At 37.5% G+C, this 20,953-nt stretch overlaps 1 protein-coding gene across 9 annotated transcripts in view; it reads right to left on the bottom strand.

The window, feature by feature from the left end:
- Positions 1-20,953, bottom strand: part of RAPGEF2 (Rap guanine nucleotide exchange factor 2) — a 232,461-nt gene that overhangs the window by 47,380 nt on the left and 164,128 nt on the right. For 8 of the 9 annotated variants that reach the window (XM_089525591.1, XM_089525587.1, XM_089525588.1 and 5 more), the window contains 6 exons: positions 17,332-17,463; positions 7,449-7,626; positions 6,812-6,948; positions 2,596-2,754; positions 1,053-1,205; positions 566-730 (listed from right to left, as the gene is read on the bottom strand). In XM_089525591.1, the coding sequence (XP_089381717.1) occupies positions 566-730; positions 1,053-1,205; positions 2,596-2,754; positions 6,812-6,948; positions 7,449-7,626; positions 17,332-17,463 (924 nt within the window). The remainder of the gene's footprint in view (positions 1-565; positions 731-1,052; positions 1,206-2,595; positions 2,755-6,811; positions 6,949-7,448; positions 7,627-17,331; positions 17,464-20,953) is intronic. The other variant, XM_089525589.1, reaches the window with a different exon arrangement.

Below are 20,953 nucleotides of genomic sequence, written 5' to 3' on the forward strand. Positions count from 1 at the left end.
AACATTTCCCAGTCTTTATTGTTTATATTCCAAATGCTTTAATAATTCCCAATTCACAAAAGAACACAAGAAAAAGGGTCACTAGATTCCATTTATTTATTCAATTGTTTTTTAAGTACGAGGTAAAGTGTGACCAATGTGTTTAGTCCTCAGTAATTGCACAGAATGGTTATACTATCCTCAAATCAAACAGAAATGTAAATGTAAATTTCTACCACCAGTAAGAGACATCAAATTAAAAAGAAATCTACCAAACTAAAAAACTGGTAGTTGTGGAAATGAGATATAAAAGAATCTGTCTCCAAACCACAGGTGACTTTTTTGGTCATTCACTATTCTTACTGGTTCATTTGGACATAAGTACTTGAATAAAGAGGCAGAGTGCAAAACTATATAGAATATTTTTATCTCCACATAAATATTTTTTCGTATTGTAAAAATAATGTTTCTTGCCTGCTTTTTGTCAAAGTAATTCAGCATATCAGCTTATCATTTGTTTCAGGCCCTAACTGAAGTATATTAAAATACAGACATTTAAATTTTAGAAGGTCATTATTAATGCAACCTTATCCCTGAGGCTAGGATCATTGAACCATTCCAATAACTTCTTTCCCACTTCCACTGGACTGGAAAGGAAGGTCCTGTAGGTCAACAGGAAATCCTCTATAAATGTTGGATCCACGACTGAATGTTCTTCCACCAAATGCATTGTTAACCTTTCCGGCGTTCCCTATAAAATGTAAATGTTCAAACATCACTACACATGAATGCATTTCAACTTGCATCCTTTTGTTTGTTTCATTAAAGTCAAGACAGAATGGTATAGTTACTGGACTATATTTACAATGAGAAAATACTCTGAATTCTAAAAATCAATAATTGGGGGGGGGGGGGGGATTCCCTCATAAGATTCTTATTCTGCAGTATCTGTAAAATAGGAAATGATCAGTATAGCATTAAGATATAGATTAAAAAGAAATGTTGAGAATTTCTGTTTATATATAAGATTATATAAAATTGCCATTCTGGACACTGTGATATACAAAATATACCTTGATAACAATATGACCTTTTCTTGTTCCAGTGCGATCCAATTCCCTATGCTCTTTTACCATAACAATCTCTCCTTCCTCTTCTACCTTTTGCATGTTTTTTTCCACTTGGTTGAGGATGCGGCAATAATCTTGCTGGGCTATGCACACAAACTAGAAAAGAAGACATATTGCAAAAGATATACTCAAGACTATTAAATTTTTTAAAGTTTTCATTTCTTTTTATGTTGCTGTTTTTTCCTTGTTTGCTATTGTTTTGTCAGTCTGAAGTGTAACAGAAACAATGACACAGTCAGATTGACTCAAAAATAAACAGCTTTAAGTAGTTACTTTTCATTGACTTATCTTTGTATTTAGGAATATGCTTATTTCTTTACATTTGTTCTGTCAAATCTAAGATACTTTAGACATAAAATTCCACAGCTTCCACAATTTCTGCTTTAGAACAGCTATTAAGGTTATTATAAACAAGATAAATTTCTACTATTACTGTAGCGTTAGCATCCTTTTACACAGTGAATGAGCAAATGTGCCTTATAAAAACTAGTAAGATAAATTCTACTGTCATTCTTGCCTTAGGAAAATGTGTGATTAATTGATTCAATATGAATTAATGACTATCACAGTAATCTCATATCACTAGCTTCCCTTTCCTGTTCCCCCAAATAAAAGTTAAATTTAGTTGACATTTTCTTTAGGGAAATTCCTAGCTTTTGTCTTAAGGACATATAAAAAGTGAATGATATTTCTCTTTCTCTAATGTGTGGTTTCCATTATTGACTCAAATAGTTCTTAAATGATTTCTTTCCTTTCCTCACAATATAATTTCCTACCATAAAGAAATTAAAACAAAATCTATTATTATTTCTAGCAGGCATTCAGGGCCCATCTTTCCCAAGCACACAACATATTTCTAAACTGAACAATGTTCTTTATATTCCCAGTTTGTTAGCACTACTGAGACTTGACAGTTTATTTTGTTTTATAATATATGGACACTACACAATTAAAGGACTTCAGTACAACTTGAACAGCCACAGATCTGGCCTATAGGATTCTGACATTCAGAGTTTTCTTCCAGAAACCACATACTCAACTAATTCCACGTACCCAACCAAACCATAAATTCTGGGATTCCAGCACAAAGACAGATCAAACTGTTATTATCATGCGGTGTGGAAAAAAAACATTTTAATTAATGTACTTCTATCTTGGAACATCAACCTTATTTTTTATAGTCTTGCATTTCAAATCTATGAAATTTACTATAAAATTCAAGTTCATTAAGTATGAATAGTGGATTTTCATTTTCTATGCCAGTATATGAGAGAAAAAAATTCACTTATTTCTAGATCAGACAGTCATATATTTACATTATTTATTATTTTCATGCATATGAATCTAATTTAACCTCCTCATTCAGGTACAACTCTAAACACGTGTCTAAACATACTTTAGACATAGAACACAAAACCATATTATGACTAAATCATTCTAATGTGTATATACTATTCTAAAAACTGATTCATATTTCAAGTTCTACCTGGCAATCATCCACTTTTGTTCTCATTACTCCTTTCATATATTCTTTGTCCATGGTAGGAGAAACACCAAAACTGTTTCCCATACATAATATTTCTGTTCTTCCATCAGGATATGTGACCTCCACAGAACCATTTAAAATAACAGACCAGGAGTCCAGCTGAAAATAAAACAAAGTATGTGGGACATGCAAACAGAGCAAAGTCATTTCACTTTTTCAGGTACGTTATACTATTTACTTTAACAACTGCTTGCAACATGAATGAAACGGAGATTTGTTCTGGACCCCCCGCGTAAGGGAAATTGAATTTATGCTCAAATCCCATTAACTATAATGGGGTGCGCTCCCATGGCACGTCGTGGTGTGTGCACCATGGGCACGTACCCCATTGTTTCTATTTGGGCTTGCCTTCTGTGTGAGCTCAAGTCCCCGGAAGGCAAGCCCACAGAAGGGGTGGGCCAACTGTATAAGAGAAGTGATAATATATACTTCTATATATACCTAGAATTATCAGATGTGCATGGGTGTGGCATACGGGCACTACATTTCTGCATACTTTGCTAACAAACTTTACATACACATAGAATATAAGACTACTTTCTTGGTAGGAAAAAGAGCTTATTTCTGAGTTACTTTCAGGATAGAAAAACACTGGTTATTTCTATGGCCTGTTACAGACTGCCAAAATAAAGCTGCTTCGGGTCTCTTTGGAGGTATGCTATTTAAATGATGCATGGGTCCTAAGAGTCCGGAAGTCGCGCCAAAGCCACACTCCATTCCTGAGCACTGGAGTGCAGCTTTGGTGCAGCTTCCGGAGTCTTAGGATGCATGCATCATTTAAACAGCATACCTCCAAAGAGACCCGAAGCAGCTTTATTTTGGCAGTCTGTAACAGGCCATATAACATGTACAGCACAAATGCTGGTTAGAAAACTGCAATATTTTAACCATATACTTCACGCAATCGACAAAATCTGAAATCACTGGTTTGGGAAATGCTCTCTTTGCATCTGGTAGCTGGTTGCTTGGTTTGCACTGAAGTATTCAAAACGTTTATCTAAGCATAAGCTACATGTTTTATTCAGGGATCTGGAAAAGGATCATGCCACCAAAGACTAGAATGGAGGAGATGGCAGTGATAGATCTCACTACCTCATATCACAGTCCATTTAAGCTGAGTGTGAAAGCTTGGACAGACATGGCTACTTTCAGGAAACAGGGTGCAATCCTACAGGCAAAGAGAACAAAAGCCAAGCAGGGCTAAGAGGGAATCTAATAATGGTTCAGTATTCTGGGTCCTTTCTCAATGCCTAGTGAACCTCATGGAAAAGGTGCAGAAACTAAGATCTCAAGCCAATATGGACAAGAAAGACACCACCTGCACCGCTTACCCCTGATAAGCACAGAGCCACAGAAGATACCATGAATCAAATAGGTCAGAGAAGGAAAGCCATGCTAGCACCTATGATAGAGAATCCAGTGCAGATAGATATAGATATAGATATACTGACCAAGAAGCAGCAGCAAGGAAATAGTAAAACATCCCACTAGTCACTCATTAATGCACTGGTTTCTAGCTTGTTCCAAGGGCCAAGCATGCAATAAACTTTTATGCAAAACATGGCAAAAAAAAAGTGTTAGAGTACCCTCTGCCAAACATAACATTATGAGCGTATATGCTCCGTGAAGTAACCTGTCGACTTATGGCAACCCCACAAATTTCAAAGGGTTTTTTAAGGCAAGGAATACTCCAAGGTGGTTTTGCCAGTTCCTGCCTCTGAAATACAAGCTACAGCACCTGGCATTTTCCCATCAAGCACTAAGCAGTACTGACCCTGCTTAGCTTCCAAATTCAGATGAGAACTTTAGGATACACTTGGGCATTAAAATAAACTCTGTTAAAGGAGTCTCCTGTCCATAAAAGGTAAACTTAAGTCCTTCCTATGATGAACTGTGGTAATGATGGGTCTAAGTAAGTCTTTACTTATGGAATTACGTGCATTGCTTGAACATCTTAATTTTACTCAGAGGATAGCTGCACTGGACAGGGTCTTCCACACCTCTCTGGCTATTGGCAAGGTCAGGGACACTGTTATACACCATCATATTAGGATTGCTAGGAGCAGGTCACACTCTCTCAGTCTCAGAGTATGGCAATGATAAACCAACTCTGAAGAAACTTGCCAAGAAAACCCCATGATAGGTTCACCTTAGGGCTGCTGTAAGTCTGAAACTACTTGAAGGCACACAGCAACAACGAAGAAGCATGAACCTTAGGTATGAGATGAATAACTGAACAATTATAATGGGGGGGGGGGGGTCTTCATCTGGCAAAATCCATTGGGTATAGACCTAGAGGTTCAAGTCAAATATGCACTATACAGTACTGAGTTTGGAATGTATTCCTGTGGCCACTAGTGGGTACAGCATGGGTTGAAGACTGGGCTGTGTCAGACATATTGTGCCAAATGATGTTTTTTTTAAAAACTTCCCCCATCTTGGGGGTAGTAACAACATGGCAAGAAGCATTTGCTAATACAAGGCTATATAGTGCACCATTGGCTTATGCGGGGATCTGTTCTGGATCCCCCTGCATAAGCCAAATAACGTGCATGCTCAAGTCCCATTCAAGTGAATGGGACTCGTGCATGCAGCAGTGCAGAGGTACACGTGTGCCACGGGCGCATGCCCCATTCATCCAAATGGGATGTGCCACCCCTTGCGCCCCACGTGGCATTGCACATAAGCTCAAAGCCGCGTATAATGGAGACGCACTGTACTTCTAGAGCAAAAACCAAGAAGTGGTGAAAATAATTTTAGACATTCTGCTCTGAGGGAGTAATGTTTTTGGTTTGACCGTTTGTCCTTATTTGTTTACATTTGCTTCTGAATGAGGTACATTCAATGTTTAAACAACAAGACTGCAGATGCATTGTCTTGATTCCAGACAATACATGCTGTCAATTTTACAGCAGATCAGTGCAAAAGTTGAGAGCTTCTCAGTTTGTAACATTCTCAGGGCATACATATCACAAATGAATCTCCCAGCTAGCAACTACCTCAACTCATGGAGACCCTGTGTATGAGACATCTACAAGCCCTCCACTGCTCTGCTTAGATGTTGTAGATGCAGGCCCTATTTGAGTTTCACCATCTGACGTGTGGTCTTCTACTGCCATCTTTCCTAGTATTATTGTCTTTTCTAATGAGTCATGTCTTCACGTGATGTGACCGAAGTACAACAGCCTCAATTTAATCATCTTGGCTTCCAGGAAGAGCTCAGGTTTAATCTGTTCAAGGAAAGATTTGTTTGTCTTTTTGGCTGTACATGGTATTCTCAGCACTCTTCAGCACCACATCTCAAATTAGTGGATTTTCTTTTTATCCACATTCTTCACTTTCCAGCTCTCATATTCATATATGGTGATGGGGAATACAATGGATTGGATAATTCTAACTTTAGTGCTTGGCTGTATATCTTCACTCTTTAGGATCCTCTCTAGGTCTTTCATGGCTGCCTTTCCAATTCTTAGTCTTCTTATTTCTTAACTGAAGTCTCCTGTCTGATCACTGTTAGATTCAAGGCACGGAAAATCTTTAGCTACTTCAATTTCTTCATTGTCTAGGTTAGATTTATGTAGATCCTCTGTGGTCATTATTTTTGTTTTCTTTATGTTCAGCTACAAGCCTGCCTATGCACTTTCTTTCTTGACGTTCCTTAGTAAATGTTCCAAGTCCATGATGTTTCCAGCTAGTAGCATGGTGTCACCTGCATATCTTGGATTGTAGATGTTCCTTCCTCCGATCTTTACTCCTCTTCCTTCTGAGTTTAAATATGCTCTTTGTACAGTATCTTCTGCATACAAGTTGAACAAGTAGGGTGATAATATGCAGCTTTGCCTGACTCCCTTGCCAACTGGAAACCATTCTGTTTCTCCATATTCTTTTCTAACAGTTACTTCCTGTCCTAAGTACAGATTTCTCATAAAATCAGCATACATTTTTGAAAAAGTTTTTATGAATCAATTTTACAGGCAGATTAATAAATTCATATAAAAGCAATGTATCAATTTTATAGAAATGTCAACATTGTGACCAGGCTACCTCACCCATACTGAATGAAACACAGTAAAATAAACAATACTACAACATTATTATCTTGGCTGGTATTAATTTAGAGTTGTCTGGGAGATTCAAGTAGTTACAATCTACTCACTTCTTCCCCATCGTTTAGAACAATGGTCCCTGCCCTTTCTACGACTGCAAACACCATCACAGCACAGAGTTCTCTTCTCACTGACATTGTCATATTAGCAAAAGCTGGTAACTGATGCATGAATTCCAAGAGTTGCTCTGAAAGAGAGTGAATTAATTAAGTTACACATGTATAATTTTATTTGTCATTAAATTCAGAAACTCAGATTACTCCGTAATGTTATATATTGTAAAAACATTTTAATTGTTTTGTTCTTAGTCTAACAAGGTTAAATTAACCACTTGTACTAAACAAATACATTGAAAGAGTTGTCATCTCATCACATCTCTTCCACTGATGGAACTGTTGTTAAGTATAATATTCCCAAAAACTAATCCAGATTTCTATAATTTATATGACAAATGAACAAAACAAAAACATAAAAACAAACATTTCAGCAGGAGCAAGTAATACATTTTGCAAGGCTATATGCATTAACAAAAGTATAGTTAGTTTCAGGATATTTTATTATTTATTATTGCCTTGAGTATCATTTCAGTTAAATTTTGGAAAAGAAAATAGTTTGGCAAGGATCCTGAATGCTACTAAAGGAAATGAAACTATCTTGCCCCTCATTCTAGCTTCCATGTTAGCTTACCAATATCATCATCCGTCCTGTCTATTGGGTCTTTTTCTAGGCAGTCTCTAACAATATCCCTGCTCATCAGAGGATCAGAAGCCCTCTCAATATCTTCTTCATCATCCTCATCCTCAGAATCCACTGCTGTCTCTGGTAACCCACTCAGGTCCATGTCGCCAGCTTCACTTTCTGTGGCCTGGAATGATGATAAAAGTATTCTAAAATTAGTATTTTCATAGGATGCATCATAATCAACAACATGTAAATTAAATTACTACTATCTCAACAGAAGACCAGTGGTGCAGCTTTTCAAGACACTTTACTATAGTATACATTTATTGAAAGAGAGATAAATATGTCATAGGAATTCACTACAAAATAGCAACACCTGCCAGCACTGATAAATATCAATGACTTTATCAATAAACAATAAATAAATAATTAAAATGTTTAAAAGAACTTGTGGTGTAATATTAAACAATCAAAATATAACCATGGTGGCCCCACAGTTAGTCTCAAACTGGTGCCAATCCTTCTATACGATACACACCATTAAAGTAGAGTATATAAATCAAGAGACAATTTCATCATTTCTCAAAAATTAAATTTACACTCTACCTATCAAACATGATCATTTCATTTTCTCATGATTAAAATCTATTGTGCTACTTAGTCAAGTAACTTTCTAAACTTACTCTGATCTATACAGTAAAGGCATGCTATTTTTTAACATTTTATATTCCATTTCATTTCATAAGGGTAAGCTTTAAACAAGACAGACTGAATTCCTATACAATTCCTATTTTGTCCCAGACTTTCCCCTCAAGGAGAGCTGTATTTAAATTGGGGAAGGTTTATGAATATTACCACATGGTACTGATAGAACTTGCAAATGTTATTTCAGAGATACTAGCTATAATCTTGGAGAATTTGTGGAGAAAACATAAAGGGCTAGAAGACTAGAGATGGGAAAATGCCACCATTTTCAAAAGTTGGGGAAATGTGGATCAGTGAAAAGTTTGTCCAGTCAGCCTAACATCAATACTTGATAAAATTCTAAACCTATTAATAAGTAATTGATTTTTGAGCATGTAGATAACAATTCCTTGATTGCTGATAGCAACACCATGCTACTAAGGCCCAGCATGGATTTATCTGTAAGAGATGCCAAGCATCTAAAGGATGAAGCAAACGAAAACAATGCCAAAGTAACTTTAAAAATTCCAGCAGGCATAACTGTGCTTGCACTAAAGGTTGAATGGATGAGAGAATAGCCAGGAGGGCGGGGGTGTCAGTGCTTCCAGGACAGATTACACTCTTGCCTTTCACTGAGGATGTTTCCTTTTTAAATAAGAGTTAAAGGATACTACCTATATTGACCTGTGGATAGGTTTTTTGAGTCAATTTTTTGACTAAAATTTCTAGACTTATACATGAGTACATACAGTAAGATATCTCTATGCCATAGTAGACCACAACATGATTCTAAACCCATACTCTTATTGAGGCTACAAACTGAGTCTCCCTTATTTCAAATGCTTGGGAACAGAAGTGTTTGGGATTTTAGAGGGTTTTTTTTTAAATTCTGGAATAATTGCATACATGTAATGAAATATCTAAGTCTGAACATGAAATACATTTATGTTTGGTATGCATATTATACACATAGCCTGATAGTAATTTTATACCCAATATTTTTAATAATTTTGTGAATAGAAAGTTTGTGTACACTGAACTGAACCATCAGAAAGCAAGGGCATCGCTATCTCAGCCACCCATATGGACAATTTTGGCTTTTGGAATATTTTGGATTTCAGATTCAACCTGTACTATAAACCAACAACAACTAACAAACTCAGTCATGTTTGGTAGCAATCACAGGCCTCGGAACAGCTTGCAGTCAATAAGGTTAACTCACTGTGGCTGCTTCTTCAAAGTTGACAGAAATTATCAAGAGCTAAAGGCACCAGAACCTTCCTGAGTTTGGAAGCTAAGCAGGTCAGCCCTGGTTAGTACTTGGATGAGAAACTGCCAAAGAACACCAGGTGCTATAGGCTATGTTTCAGATGGAGGAACTGGCAAAACTACCTTGGTATATTCTGGGCTTAAGAAAACCCTATAAAATTCATGAGGTCACTGTAAGTCTACTTGAAAGCACATAACATACATACACATAAAAAGAAATGCACAAGCAATGGATGGGGAGCTAATTGACTATCATGCAACAGGTGTGCTCAAGGCCTGGTATTCATTACTGAATGAGTTGCCCACCTATGAAGAACAGTTAAACAATCTGGGTATGTTTAGTCTGGAGGAGATAATGTTAAGGGGAGGCACAGTGGCCATCAAATACCTAAAAATCTATCATGAAGAGAACTGATTATATAAAGAGATTCAAATTGCTGCTGATAGGTCTGTGTTGTAAGAACTCTGGGAGCAAGAGAATCACCTAGACACCATATTATCTGCTGACTTGCACTCTCAAGGCCAAAGAAGAAAATTTGCTAATTAATATAACTACCACTAGAAAAGGAATAGTTTCTCACACAGGTGGCAAGTGTGAGAATGCCATGGATATGTGGGCTGTGATTAAATCTGCCCTTCATATAATGGGGCTTGCTTCTAAATGTTGGACCTTGGAGCCTGTTTATTAGGTTTATCACATGGCACTCTGAGGAATGGGAACAGAATGCAAGGGAGGGAATGGAACGGAATGGAATGGAACAGGGAGAAAATGTGTGTTATTGCACAGGAGAACGCCACCGATGCCGTTGGAAGTTCCAATCCATTCCCCAACCATTCCACAGCAGCCAATTTTGAAGAGCAGTTCTTCAAAATTGGCTGCTGTGGAATGGTTGGGGAATGGATTGGAGACTCCCAGTGGCATCAACGGTATTCTCCCGTGCAATAACACATGTTTCCCCCCAGTTCCGTTCCATTCTTCCATTCCCATTCTCCAAGTGCCATGCGATAAACCTATTTGTTTCTCGCATTGATTGGCTACTTATTATCATGTTACAGTGGTTCTGGATCTTATATTTGTTGAGAACTTTTGCTTGGTATGCAATAGAATAGGGGTGCAGTTATACTTTTTAATTTTTTATCTGTGACACTCTTCCCAAAGTGTTCAGCTTTTCCTTGCACTGTAAATTAACCTACCTGCTTGGAGACAATGTGAATGCTGGTAATATGAATCATTTCACTTGCTGGTCTCTTAGCTATTTCTACTATAGAATGGGTTTTGTCTACAGATTAAGGGGGAAACTGTGGTAGCAACTTCCCCTTGTTTCCTTTGATTCCTATGGATGTTCTGTGAGGTGTCCTGGCTCAAAGTGGGCTGAACAGAAGGTATGGTGGTGGCATGACAAACTTGCAGTGCTTTTGGTCACTCTGGAGACCATTTTACACTGGTTTGAAAAGTGGAAATTAGAAGAAGTGGTGATTGGTTTAACTAGGTTCTTTTTATTTTCTCCTTTGGCTATGCTGGGGGTACTTCGATGGAGCACAAATGTTATCTGTTGCTCCAAGTCTAAATGCAATGGATGGAAATAGTAATGAATCAATTAGCAAAAGCTTCATAACAGTAAGGAAAAATAAAACAGATTGCCCTGTGGAAGGGATGAGCTTTCTAGCAGTATTTAGTCTTTTGACCACCATTTGTCAGTGGGAAGTAGCTGCATCTTGCATTACAAATGCTGAATTGGCCAGAAATTAAGACTACATGGCTTACAAAGACCTCTCAAATTCTGTGAAAGTAAGGCAAAGATTTCCCCATGATTTCTACATCAGTATTATTTCAAACAATTTCAAACCCTTCCATGAGACACACAATCATAATAAAATGGTGTTAACATGTATAGGATACCGACATCAGTAATAATTACTTTTTAATAATCATTCATCAGCTAACAAATTCACCAGGCAAAAAGAGGGAGGTCTCAGGGTGCTATTAGTATGCCAAGGAATTGTAAAATTAGTAAAACAATCTTTAGAAAAATAAGTGAAGGAAACAAATCTATCCTAAAATACAGTCAGTGAAAACTAAATGCCAGGATGGTGTGGAATAAAGCACATGTGGGTGAACCTTGGCTGCTCTGCCTGCTGCCTGCCTAGCAATGGAAAGAATTTCCCCCCTGCTGTCTAACTGTTAGCTGGGTAGCAGAGAAAAACTGCTTTCAAATAGCAAAAACTATCAAATGAAGAGACTAAACAATGCTATAAAGCTATTATTATAATTATTATTATTATTTAAAAAGAAGAACTTAAGAGACAGGGTAAAACATATGAAGTCACCGTGTCTCTACCACAGAGGAATAATAGTATCTGCCAAATCTAAATCTGCCATAGATCATACAAAAATGAGGGGGGGGGGGACAGCCAACACATAGTTTAAGGTCTTTAATAGGTACCCAGAGGTAAACACATTTTAATGTTTCAGTTTTAAGACCAGACATTCAATAAATCCCACATATATCTGCCTGTCATCTCAAATAAAGCTGCTTTTTCCTCAGACCTGGATTTAATATCAAAGCAGCTGCTAAGCTACAACTGTTATGATTTTAAGGAATGGAACAGTCTACTGAGAATGTTCCCAAAACCATCGCTTTCAATTTGATGCTTACAAGGGATGGGGGAAAATTCTAAAGATCAAGTAGCTGTATGAAAGGATAGGCAGCGTTATTCTTAAAAGTGAATTTGTTTAATAGGCTGTACATGCTAGCCATTTTCCAGTTTCAACAGAATTTAAATATGTACTGCATGCTATATAGCTAGATAATGTAATACAGTCATCCCTCCATATTTGTGGATTTGATTATTCACAGATTTCATTAATATGTTCTCTCTAGGACTGTCTAGGTCCTCCAGTGCAACGTTGTGGTCAACTTTAACTAAAAGTTGCACTGAAAGACCATTAGCTACTCCAATGCCATTCTATGGTCAGTGTATGTTGGACACTGACCACAGAGTTGCACTGGAGGACCTAGAGATTCCTAGAGAGGTGTCCTTCAGGTAAAAACATGGTGTTTTTGTTATTTGCAGTTTTCCCATATTCATGGGGGTCTTGTTCCCCTAACCCTAGCGAATATGGAGGGACAACTGTAATTACTGAAAAAACACCATACACATGTGCTAAAGAAATAAATAAATCTATGAATGTTCACATTACTATATATCATTCACTTTTACAATGAATAAGATCATAAAAATATTTTGTTCATTTAAAGCCAATGATTTCCAAATTCTAGCCCTCCAGGTGTTTTGGACTTTAACTCCCAGCACCCCAGACCACTGGCCAAGGTGGCTAAGGCTTCTGGGAGCTGAAGCCCAAAACACCTGGAGGGCCAGAGTTTGGAGATGGCTGATTTAAAGCAGAGGTGAGCAACAGGAGCTGGAAGCCAAATTGGCCCTACATGGGGTGCTGGAGGCTATCCATCTTGAATGAAAGCCATATTATTGTCCAGAAATAGCCAATAGCATTTGCCACGCTTCTAAGGAAGAGTATTATTAGTCATTTCAACATGTTTGAGGGCATTTGCTTCTCCCCCTTTGCCTTTTTTTTAAACGTCCTCTAGAGGCTTTCTGTCAGCTTAAACAAGCATTACTGCAAAAGAGGATGTGAGAGGAAGTCCAGAAAATAACTAAAGAGGTGAAGGCAAAAAGCCCCATAGTGATGGACAAGGAGTCTCTTGGATGTAAAAAGGAGGCACAACACAGACAGATAGCTATCACAAAAGTATTGAAAAAAGTATTGTTGGAGTGGACCATGGCTGACATCAGAGGGGAGGAACTCAGAAGCCAGCGAAACAGGTGGCGGAGGAGGTGGAGGTGAAAGCTGCCCTCTGCTGGTATGACCACTGATGCACGCATGGCAATGGCCCAGAAGCGATGCTGGAACACCCCTGGATCAATTGGGATGATGATGCTAAATTTCAAAGGAACGACGGGGCTGCCTTAGAAGTTTCAAGGGCTACATGAAAAACTGAAAAGCAATGTGACTGTAGAGAAGAAGAGAAGAGAAACAATTGCAGAGATGGAGGCAAAAGGATCAACAGTTGTCTGCTGCAATGTATGTGCAATGTTTGTCTTTTTGTTAGGAAACCTCACCAACTACGCCTGTTGGAAGAGAAGTGCACTACAGCTATGTCTTGAGTCCCTTCAATGCATCAGGGAGCATGAGGTCTTCCTGGACAGAACACAGAGACAACTGATCCTACAGAATGTACAGGAAGAAATTGGCAAGAAAATAAAGAGCACTCTATCAGTGAGGAAGCATCCTAGAGGAAAGTCATTGTCAGGAACAGACCATACATAATTTTTTTACAAAAGAAAAGTATATATGTATGTAACAAATGTAAAGGTGGGGAAGCTTTGAACGGAAAGGTGAAATCAACTTCCTCTGGTATAGTTGTTTAAGTTCATTTTTAAGTGAACTTGCTTTTGCTCTTCTCTGTTACAACCATAAGATGATACCTGAGTTCTTAGTGATAAAGGAAGAGAAAACTCTGCTAATACAATGAACATCAGTAAAGACAAATGCAATTTTTTTATATTTGGATCACAAAAACCAAATGCATAGGATGGGAAATACATGGCTCAGCAGTAGGAAGAAGTTTGGGATTACTGTTGATCATAATGAGCTTTTTTGCCTCTGTTGATGAGTCAGCAGTATGGTGCTGCAGCAAAAAAGACAAATGTTATTTTAGCCAGCCTTAACAGAAGCATAGTTTCCAAGATGAGGGAAGTAAAGGTCTACCTATATAGCTGACCAACACAGATCAGGCCTCATCTAGCATATTGCATTCAGTTCTGGACACCTAATTTTAAGAAGGATATAGACAAGTTGAGCCAGGCTCAGGAAAGGGCAAGAAGGATGGTAAGAAATACAGAAAACAAAATATATGAGGAAAGGTTGGAGGAGATGAGCATGTTTAGGTTGTTGAAGAGAAGGCTGAGAGGTGACATGACTGCCCTGGTGGCGCAGTGGTTAAATGCCTGTACTGCAGCCATTCACTCAAAACCACAAGGTTGCGAGTTCAAGACCAGCAAAGGCCCCAAGCTTGACTCAGGCTTGCATCCTTCCGAGGTCGCTAAAATGAGTACCCAGACTGTTGGGGACAAATTAGCTTACTTGCTAATTAGCTTACTTGCTGTTCACCACTATGATCTTTGGAATAGCGGTATATAAATAAAACAAATTATTATTAATTATTAATTAATGGTTTGAAGTTACAGGATAAAAGATTTCATCAGAACATTTGAAGGAACTTCTTGGCAGTGAGAATGGTTCAGCAATGGGACCAATTGCCTAGACTAGAGACTTGTGGGCTCTCCTCTGGATTTCTCCAGAAACAGGCTGGACAGCTACCTGCTGGGGACACTTTAGCTGGAGATCCTGAGTTGAGAAAGGGATTAGACTTGATAGCACATGAGGATCCTCCCAATTCTATGATTCTATCTCTCTACTGAATGAAAGCCTCAAAAAAAGGTGAGCTGCCCCCATTTCTAAAAACATAGCAATATGGACAGTAGCAATAGCAATAGCAATAACATTTCTATACCACTTATCAGTGCACAATGTGTAAGCTAACTACCCCCAACAATCAGGGTACTCATTTTAGCAACCTCGGAAGGATGCAAGCCTGAGTCGAGCTTGAGCCCTTTCGCTGATATAGAACTCGTAACCTTATGGTTTGTGAGTGAGTGGCTGCAGTATAGGCATTTAACTACTGCGCCACCAGGGCTCTTCCATATAAGTCTGTGGTATTATCAGCCATTTGGGGCAAAAAGAATAGGAGGATGTGTATGGCTCCTTAGCTGCAGTTTGCTCATCCTTGACTTAAAGTTTCATTTTAACAAAAAAAAAAGCCTATAAAGCTGATATATTACTTTCTGGCATATTCTTGTGAACTTGTAAGTGGCCAGATCAACTGACAAAAACGTGTGGTAACAGATATTTATGAACAGAGACAAAAAAGCTAGTCAATCACTGGTGTTTTTTTCTATATTTTTTAAAAAAATCTAAGTTATCAACTGAATTACATGGGGGAGGTGACTTTTCCCCCAGAGTAGCACAAAGGGAAAACCAGTATACATCACTGCTTCTCCTTAAGCAGCTCTTTTTACAGATGTACCTGGGTCTTATATAACATTTCCTTTTCAACAAACCAGTGCTGTAAACAGTAACAATTTCTTTGTGACCAGTTAGGTTGTCAACCTCCACAGTGAACAAACAAGCCTGATGTGAATCATGGCATTTCATAACTATATTCTCATGGCAGGGTAAGAGAGACTATTTGTATCTAGCTATTGAAAAATTTTAATAGGTAATTAACTGACAATTCTTTCTGAAGATAATCTCCAATTATAAACAACAGGAATTACTTATGAGCACAAAAGTGGGTAATTCTGTATTACACGACTGAGCACAAACTGCTTAACCTGATCTTCTAATTAAATAAGTAAAAAACCATATACCATATCTTTTCCAATATATGTGAAAGTATTTCAATGACCTCCCACAAATAATGATTTCAGGATGATCACATATTTCCTTTTGGCAAAGAATTCTTGCCCTAAATGGATTTGTCTTTTATGTATAACACATGACATACAAATTTAGAAACAACATGAATATTTAAACAGGAATTTTCTCAGATTATTGCCAAAAGCAACTCAAGATTCAGTTTCATGATTTATTCAAATCGAAGGAGATCTGTGAATGTATTTTCATTGCAAATTGCTACTCTTCAAGTTAAACTATTAAACATTTGCTTATGAAGCAAATATAGGAAATAATTAATTGAGTATGCAACATCATAAATAAATGTAAAGTCGAAGACTTTTATGGCCGGCATCCATAGTTTTTTGTGGGTTTTTCGGACTATGTGGCTATGTTCTAGCAGAGTTTCTTTCTGACGTTTCGCCAGCATCTGTGGCTGGTATCTTCAGAGAAGATGCCAGCCACAGATGCTGGCAAAAACGTCAGAAAGAAACTCTGCTAGAACATGGCCACATAGCCCAAAAAACCCACAAAAAACCATAAATAAAGTTTACAGCGCATATTTTTCATGTGACAATCAAATATGGAGCTGCACAATTAATTCTCTGTGCAATTTTAAAGGCACACATAACAAAATACAAAAATGTCATGCTGAAAAAACCTACACTAACAAGAGCCACAAAATAGTAAACAATATTAAAGCTTACATACTTTACTACTACTTTAAAAAAAGAGAAGTTAATGTAAATAGTCAAGATGGAACCATTTTGAAAAGTAAGATTACCTATTGAACCACTGTCTCATATCCACAAAAATATCTTAATTCCCGCAATTTATTTTCCAACCCCTTTTTTGTATAATTCTTAATTGCGTAAACTAAAATCTATGTTCCTTCTCCATTTAACAAGCAGTAATGAGACTGTGTAAAAATGATTAGCATTCATTCTTCAGGATCATCTGTCTCTTGAGAATGAATGTATATCAAATAGGCCTATTATCAAGAGAAATTGAATATACAAATGTGTAACAAGAAACTGTGCTTTTGTAGATTGACTCACATCAGTGCCAGCCAGCCAGCCAGCCAATGGCCAAAGGTGACAGGAAATGTGGTCCAAAGCAAACTGAAGGTTCTATGTTTCTGGAAGGCTACTCTGGACTATAAATCTAAGCTAGGGTTAGGGAACCTAGGTATCTCCATATCTAAATACAGTTAGCACTGACTATGGTGAGCCGTGATGGAATTTGTAGCTCCTCGTGTATGATCCATGTAGTTTAATAGGAATATTTAACTAGCAGAACTTAACTGAACAACTCCAGGTCCCATGTAACCACTTTATGGGTTACCTATTTTAAAGATATCTTGTTAAAAAAATTAGTAAGCAACTTTGTTTGCTATCATACCTGGTAGATATCAGATAGGCTGCTGCTTCCTGAATCACTAGTGATGCTACATCCTGAATGACTAGATGAAACGTGGGTCACCTGTGGATGGAGACTGTCAGTGAGGTGCAATTTTGTAAAATCTGCAGGAAGCTGTAGATAAAAGTAGAAAAGATATAATTAATTAAAATGTGTAGCAAGGTACAAATGTCATAATCATTTAAATGATGCACAATACATATCTCTCTGACAATTCTAAAAATGTATAAAATATACGGTATTAAAGAAATTATTAAGTCAGAAGGGTTGGGGGTAACAAGTTATTGGATTATGTTTCCAGGCTTTTTAGTAACTGGGACTCCTTGCATATGTAACAAACAAACTATCACTTTCAACACAACAATTGTACAAGCACTGCTAAAATATAACTTCAAGCTATACTTAGTCCCAAGTGATTCCCTGTCAAGTCATGTGAACTGTCTCAAAGGAATCAGTAGGCGTTACCATGAGTGTATTTAAGACAACAGCCACTGACTTCAGTAGGGAAAAAAACTATTAATGCTTAAATATAAGACTCTTGAAGAACAAGATAAAAAGGTTAATACTTAAGTTTTTGTAATAGGTTTCCAGCATCCCTGACACTTTCAAGATTACAAAACCAACTGTAAGTAGTAACATATGCTTTTGACTTGTGAAGCACTACTACAAAATGCTGTCATACATCATGCAACATGGCAACGAACAATATTGTTTTAACAGAAAAAGAGACACCCTGAAAATCAAAATCGAAGGCCATGGACAGTGTGAGGTCTCCAAATTGCTATATACCATATTATATTTGTACTACTTTTGTAAGGACCAAGTTCACTCACTCATTCACATGTAAATAACTATATCATTTCCTCTGTTGAAGCTTTCAGTGATCTTTGTGAACAGGTTAGTCAACTACATTCATCTTTTGTGCTTCTAAATAATACACTTTTTATATAATACCCCATACACCTATCATAGGCAAATTTCATGGGAAATATGCATACTGATGTACGAAAAATCTAGGAGCTTATATATATATATATATATATATATATATATATATATATATAGAGTTGTTCTGTGCTTTCAAGTTGTTTCTGATTTATTGCAACCCTAAGACGACCCTGTCACAGGGTTTTCTTGGCAAGATTTATTCAGAGGGGATTTGCCTTCCTGAGGCTGAGAGAATGTGACTTGCCCAAGGTCGCCTATAAATAAATAATAATAAATAAACTGTTTATTTATAGCCTGCTTTTCCTGGGAGATCAAAGCGGGTTACAACAGAGTACTACACAATGTACAATTTACAAACAGTATTCATATAAAAACCACAACAATACATCAGATTAATTAAAAGCAGAGTAAAAATTTACAAGATAAAACTGAACTAACTAGCATAAAGTGCTGGTGAGTTCGGTTTTATCTTGTAAATTTATCTTGTAAATACGGTCTCCATGGCTGAGTGGGGATTTGAACCCTGGTCTCCAGAGTGACATTGAGAAATGAAAAATAACTATAAGAACCATTCACATGAAAGGCTCAGAGGATCAAGAAACTGAAATCATGAAGAGTGTGTCTTAGGGCACTGCTAATTCAGCAGCTGATAAAACAAGTAGACATGTGAAAATTTAATGATAATTTAGATTAGAAAATTCAGGAAACAATTTGCTGAGAACAGTTTCAGGGAGAGCCTTCAACCCTGAACATTCGAAGGTATGCATGGGAGACAGCTGAATGCATGGGAGGCAACTTTCACCCTCTTCATTTCACTGTTCTAACCAGTTTCTCTATTTCCAACTCCAATGTTGGAAGTGATCCAAGAATAGAAATAAGTGGGTGAACCAAAGTAAAGGAACTTAATCTCTGGGAAATTAGATGGGTGAACTGCTATTTTTCAAGGGGAAATTCATGCACAGATCTTTGCACTTATTTAGAATTCACACAACATACACCTTGCTCCAGTCAATCAAGGTCATACTTCAGACATTAACAGAATTATTTTCATCCCACATAAACCATACATTAAAATAATAATTTCTCCTTTTATGCTCTGCACATATCTACTCTGCACATTTTCACCATCACTGAAAATGCAAATTCATACTATTAATTTGCACAAAGTATGGAACTGGTGTTCAGAGACAGGACATAGAACTTTTCTTCCACCATTTCTTACATGAAGAAATGTCATCATGGCTGCTTTAATTTTTGCATGAGTACTGCCGGCCCTCTTTATCCATAGATTCAAGCATCCACAGCTTGAAAATATTTTTAAAAATATACAAATTCCAAAAAGTAAACTTTGATTATGCCATTTTATATAAGGGACACCATTTTACTATCCATTGTATTTAATGGACTTGAATATCCATGGATTTTGATATCCATGGGGGAATCCGAGAACCAAACCACAGTGCATTTTTCTATCATTTCATTTTCTATCTTTGCAGGGTATTAGTGTGCATTTAATACAGAAACCCATAACATCTTGTGTAAGGTAATAAAATTTACACTCCCAAGCTCCTTTGCTGCAACTGATTTTTTTTCAAGGGATAAGTGCCCCCTTCCTCTCCGCTGACAATAAAACTTGCTGCCTGTTTTGAAGGACATGGTTTAAGTAAAGGTCAGGGAGCTCAGCTGGAGTGTATATGTGTGAAGTGAACTGAAATATGACTTCCCCCATTTTAAAAAACAAACAAAACAAAACTGAAAAACAACAGATGCTATCATTGGTAGCTGAACATCACAAGAAGGCAAACCAACAGTCTAGACATGTGGAATGAAGCAGTATAGAAGCAAATATATATAAGAACAATGTGCATGATATTGCTTAAAAGACATCCATATTAATAACCCCTCAATGTGTCTGCACTTTGATTCATTACCATTTTCAAAGCTGCTGCTGAACAGCAGAATTTTAAACAGCCTTTTTAACCTGAGCCTGAAATGATTTGGCTAGTATTGATAGTCAAATACTAGCAAATAGTGGTCACTAAGAACATGAACAAGAGCATTTTATAGCGGCCCTGCCACCCTTCTAGTCCATCTCCACTTCTAGATCCTATTTTGTTGGCTAAATCAGTCCATAGGTACGATCATTGTTCTTATCTTAGAGAGTAACCACCTAAAGAGGGGTCTTTTCTGGAGGATTCTTTTTTTCAGGAGGAAGCCCACAGTCCTGTTCTAGTAATTTCCTAAGACTTTTCAGTATGGACACTGACTGAACCATGGCAGTCACCTGCAACACTTGTGGGATGTTTGTCTTCTTGCCTACAGAAGTGGAGAACTTCACATGCCCCAAGTGCAAGTTGGTAGCCCTCTTGGAGGAGAAAGTGCAGCAGTTGGAGTCCAGAGTAGCTACACTTCAGCATATTAGGGAGCAGGAGGATTTCCTGGACACAACAGAACTAACAATCCTGGACAAATACCACGCAGAGGGGGATGCTGGAGCCGAGGTGGTCACTTCACATACACAGGAGGCAGACAGTTGGAGGAATGTCACACAGAGAAGTAGGCCAAGAAGGGATTGTTCGGGGAGCTTGCAGCGAGAGAATCGATTCGAAGCTCTTTCCCTTATGAAGAAGGATGAAGAAGAGCATGGACAGACTTC

The sequence above is a fragment of the Sceloporus occidentalis genome, unplaced genomic scaffold, assembly GCF_023333645.1.
Source record: "Sceloporus occidentalis isolate IW3139 unplaced genomic scaffold, rSceOcc1.0.p SCAF_5, whole genome shotgun sequence".
Lineage (NCBI taxonomy): Eukaryota > Metazoa > Chordata > Lepidosauria > Squamata > Phrynosomatidae > Sceloporus > Sceloporus occidentalis.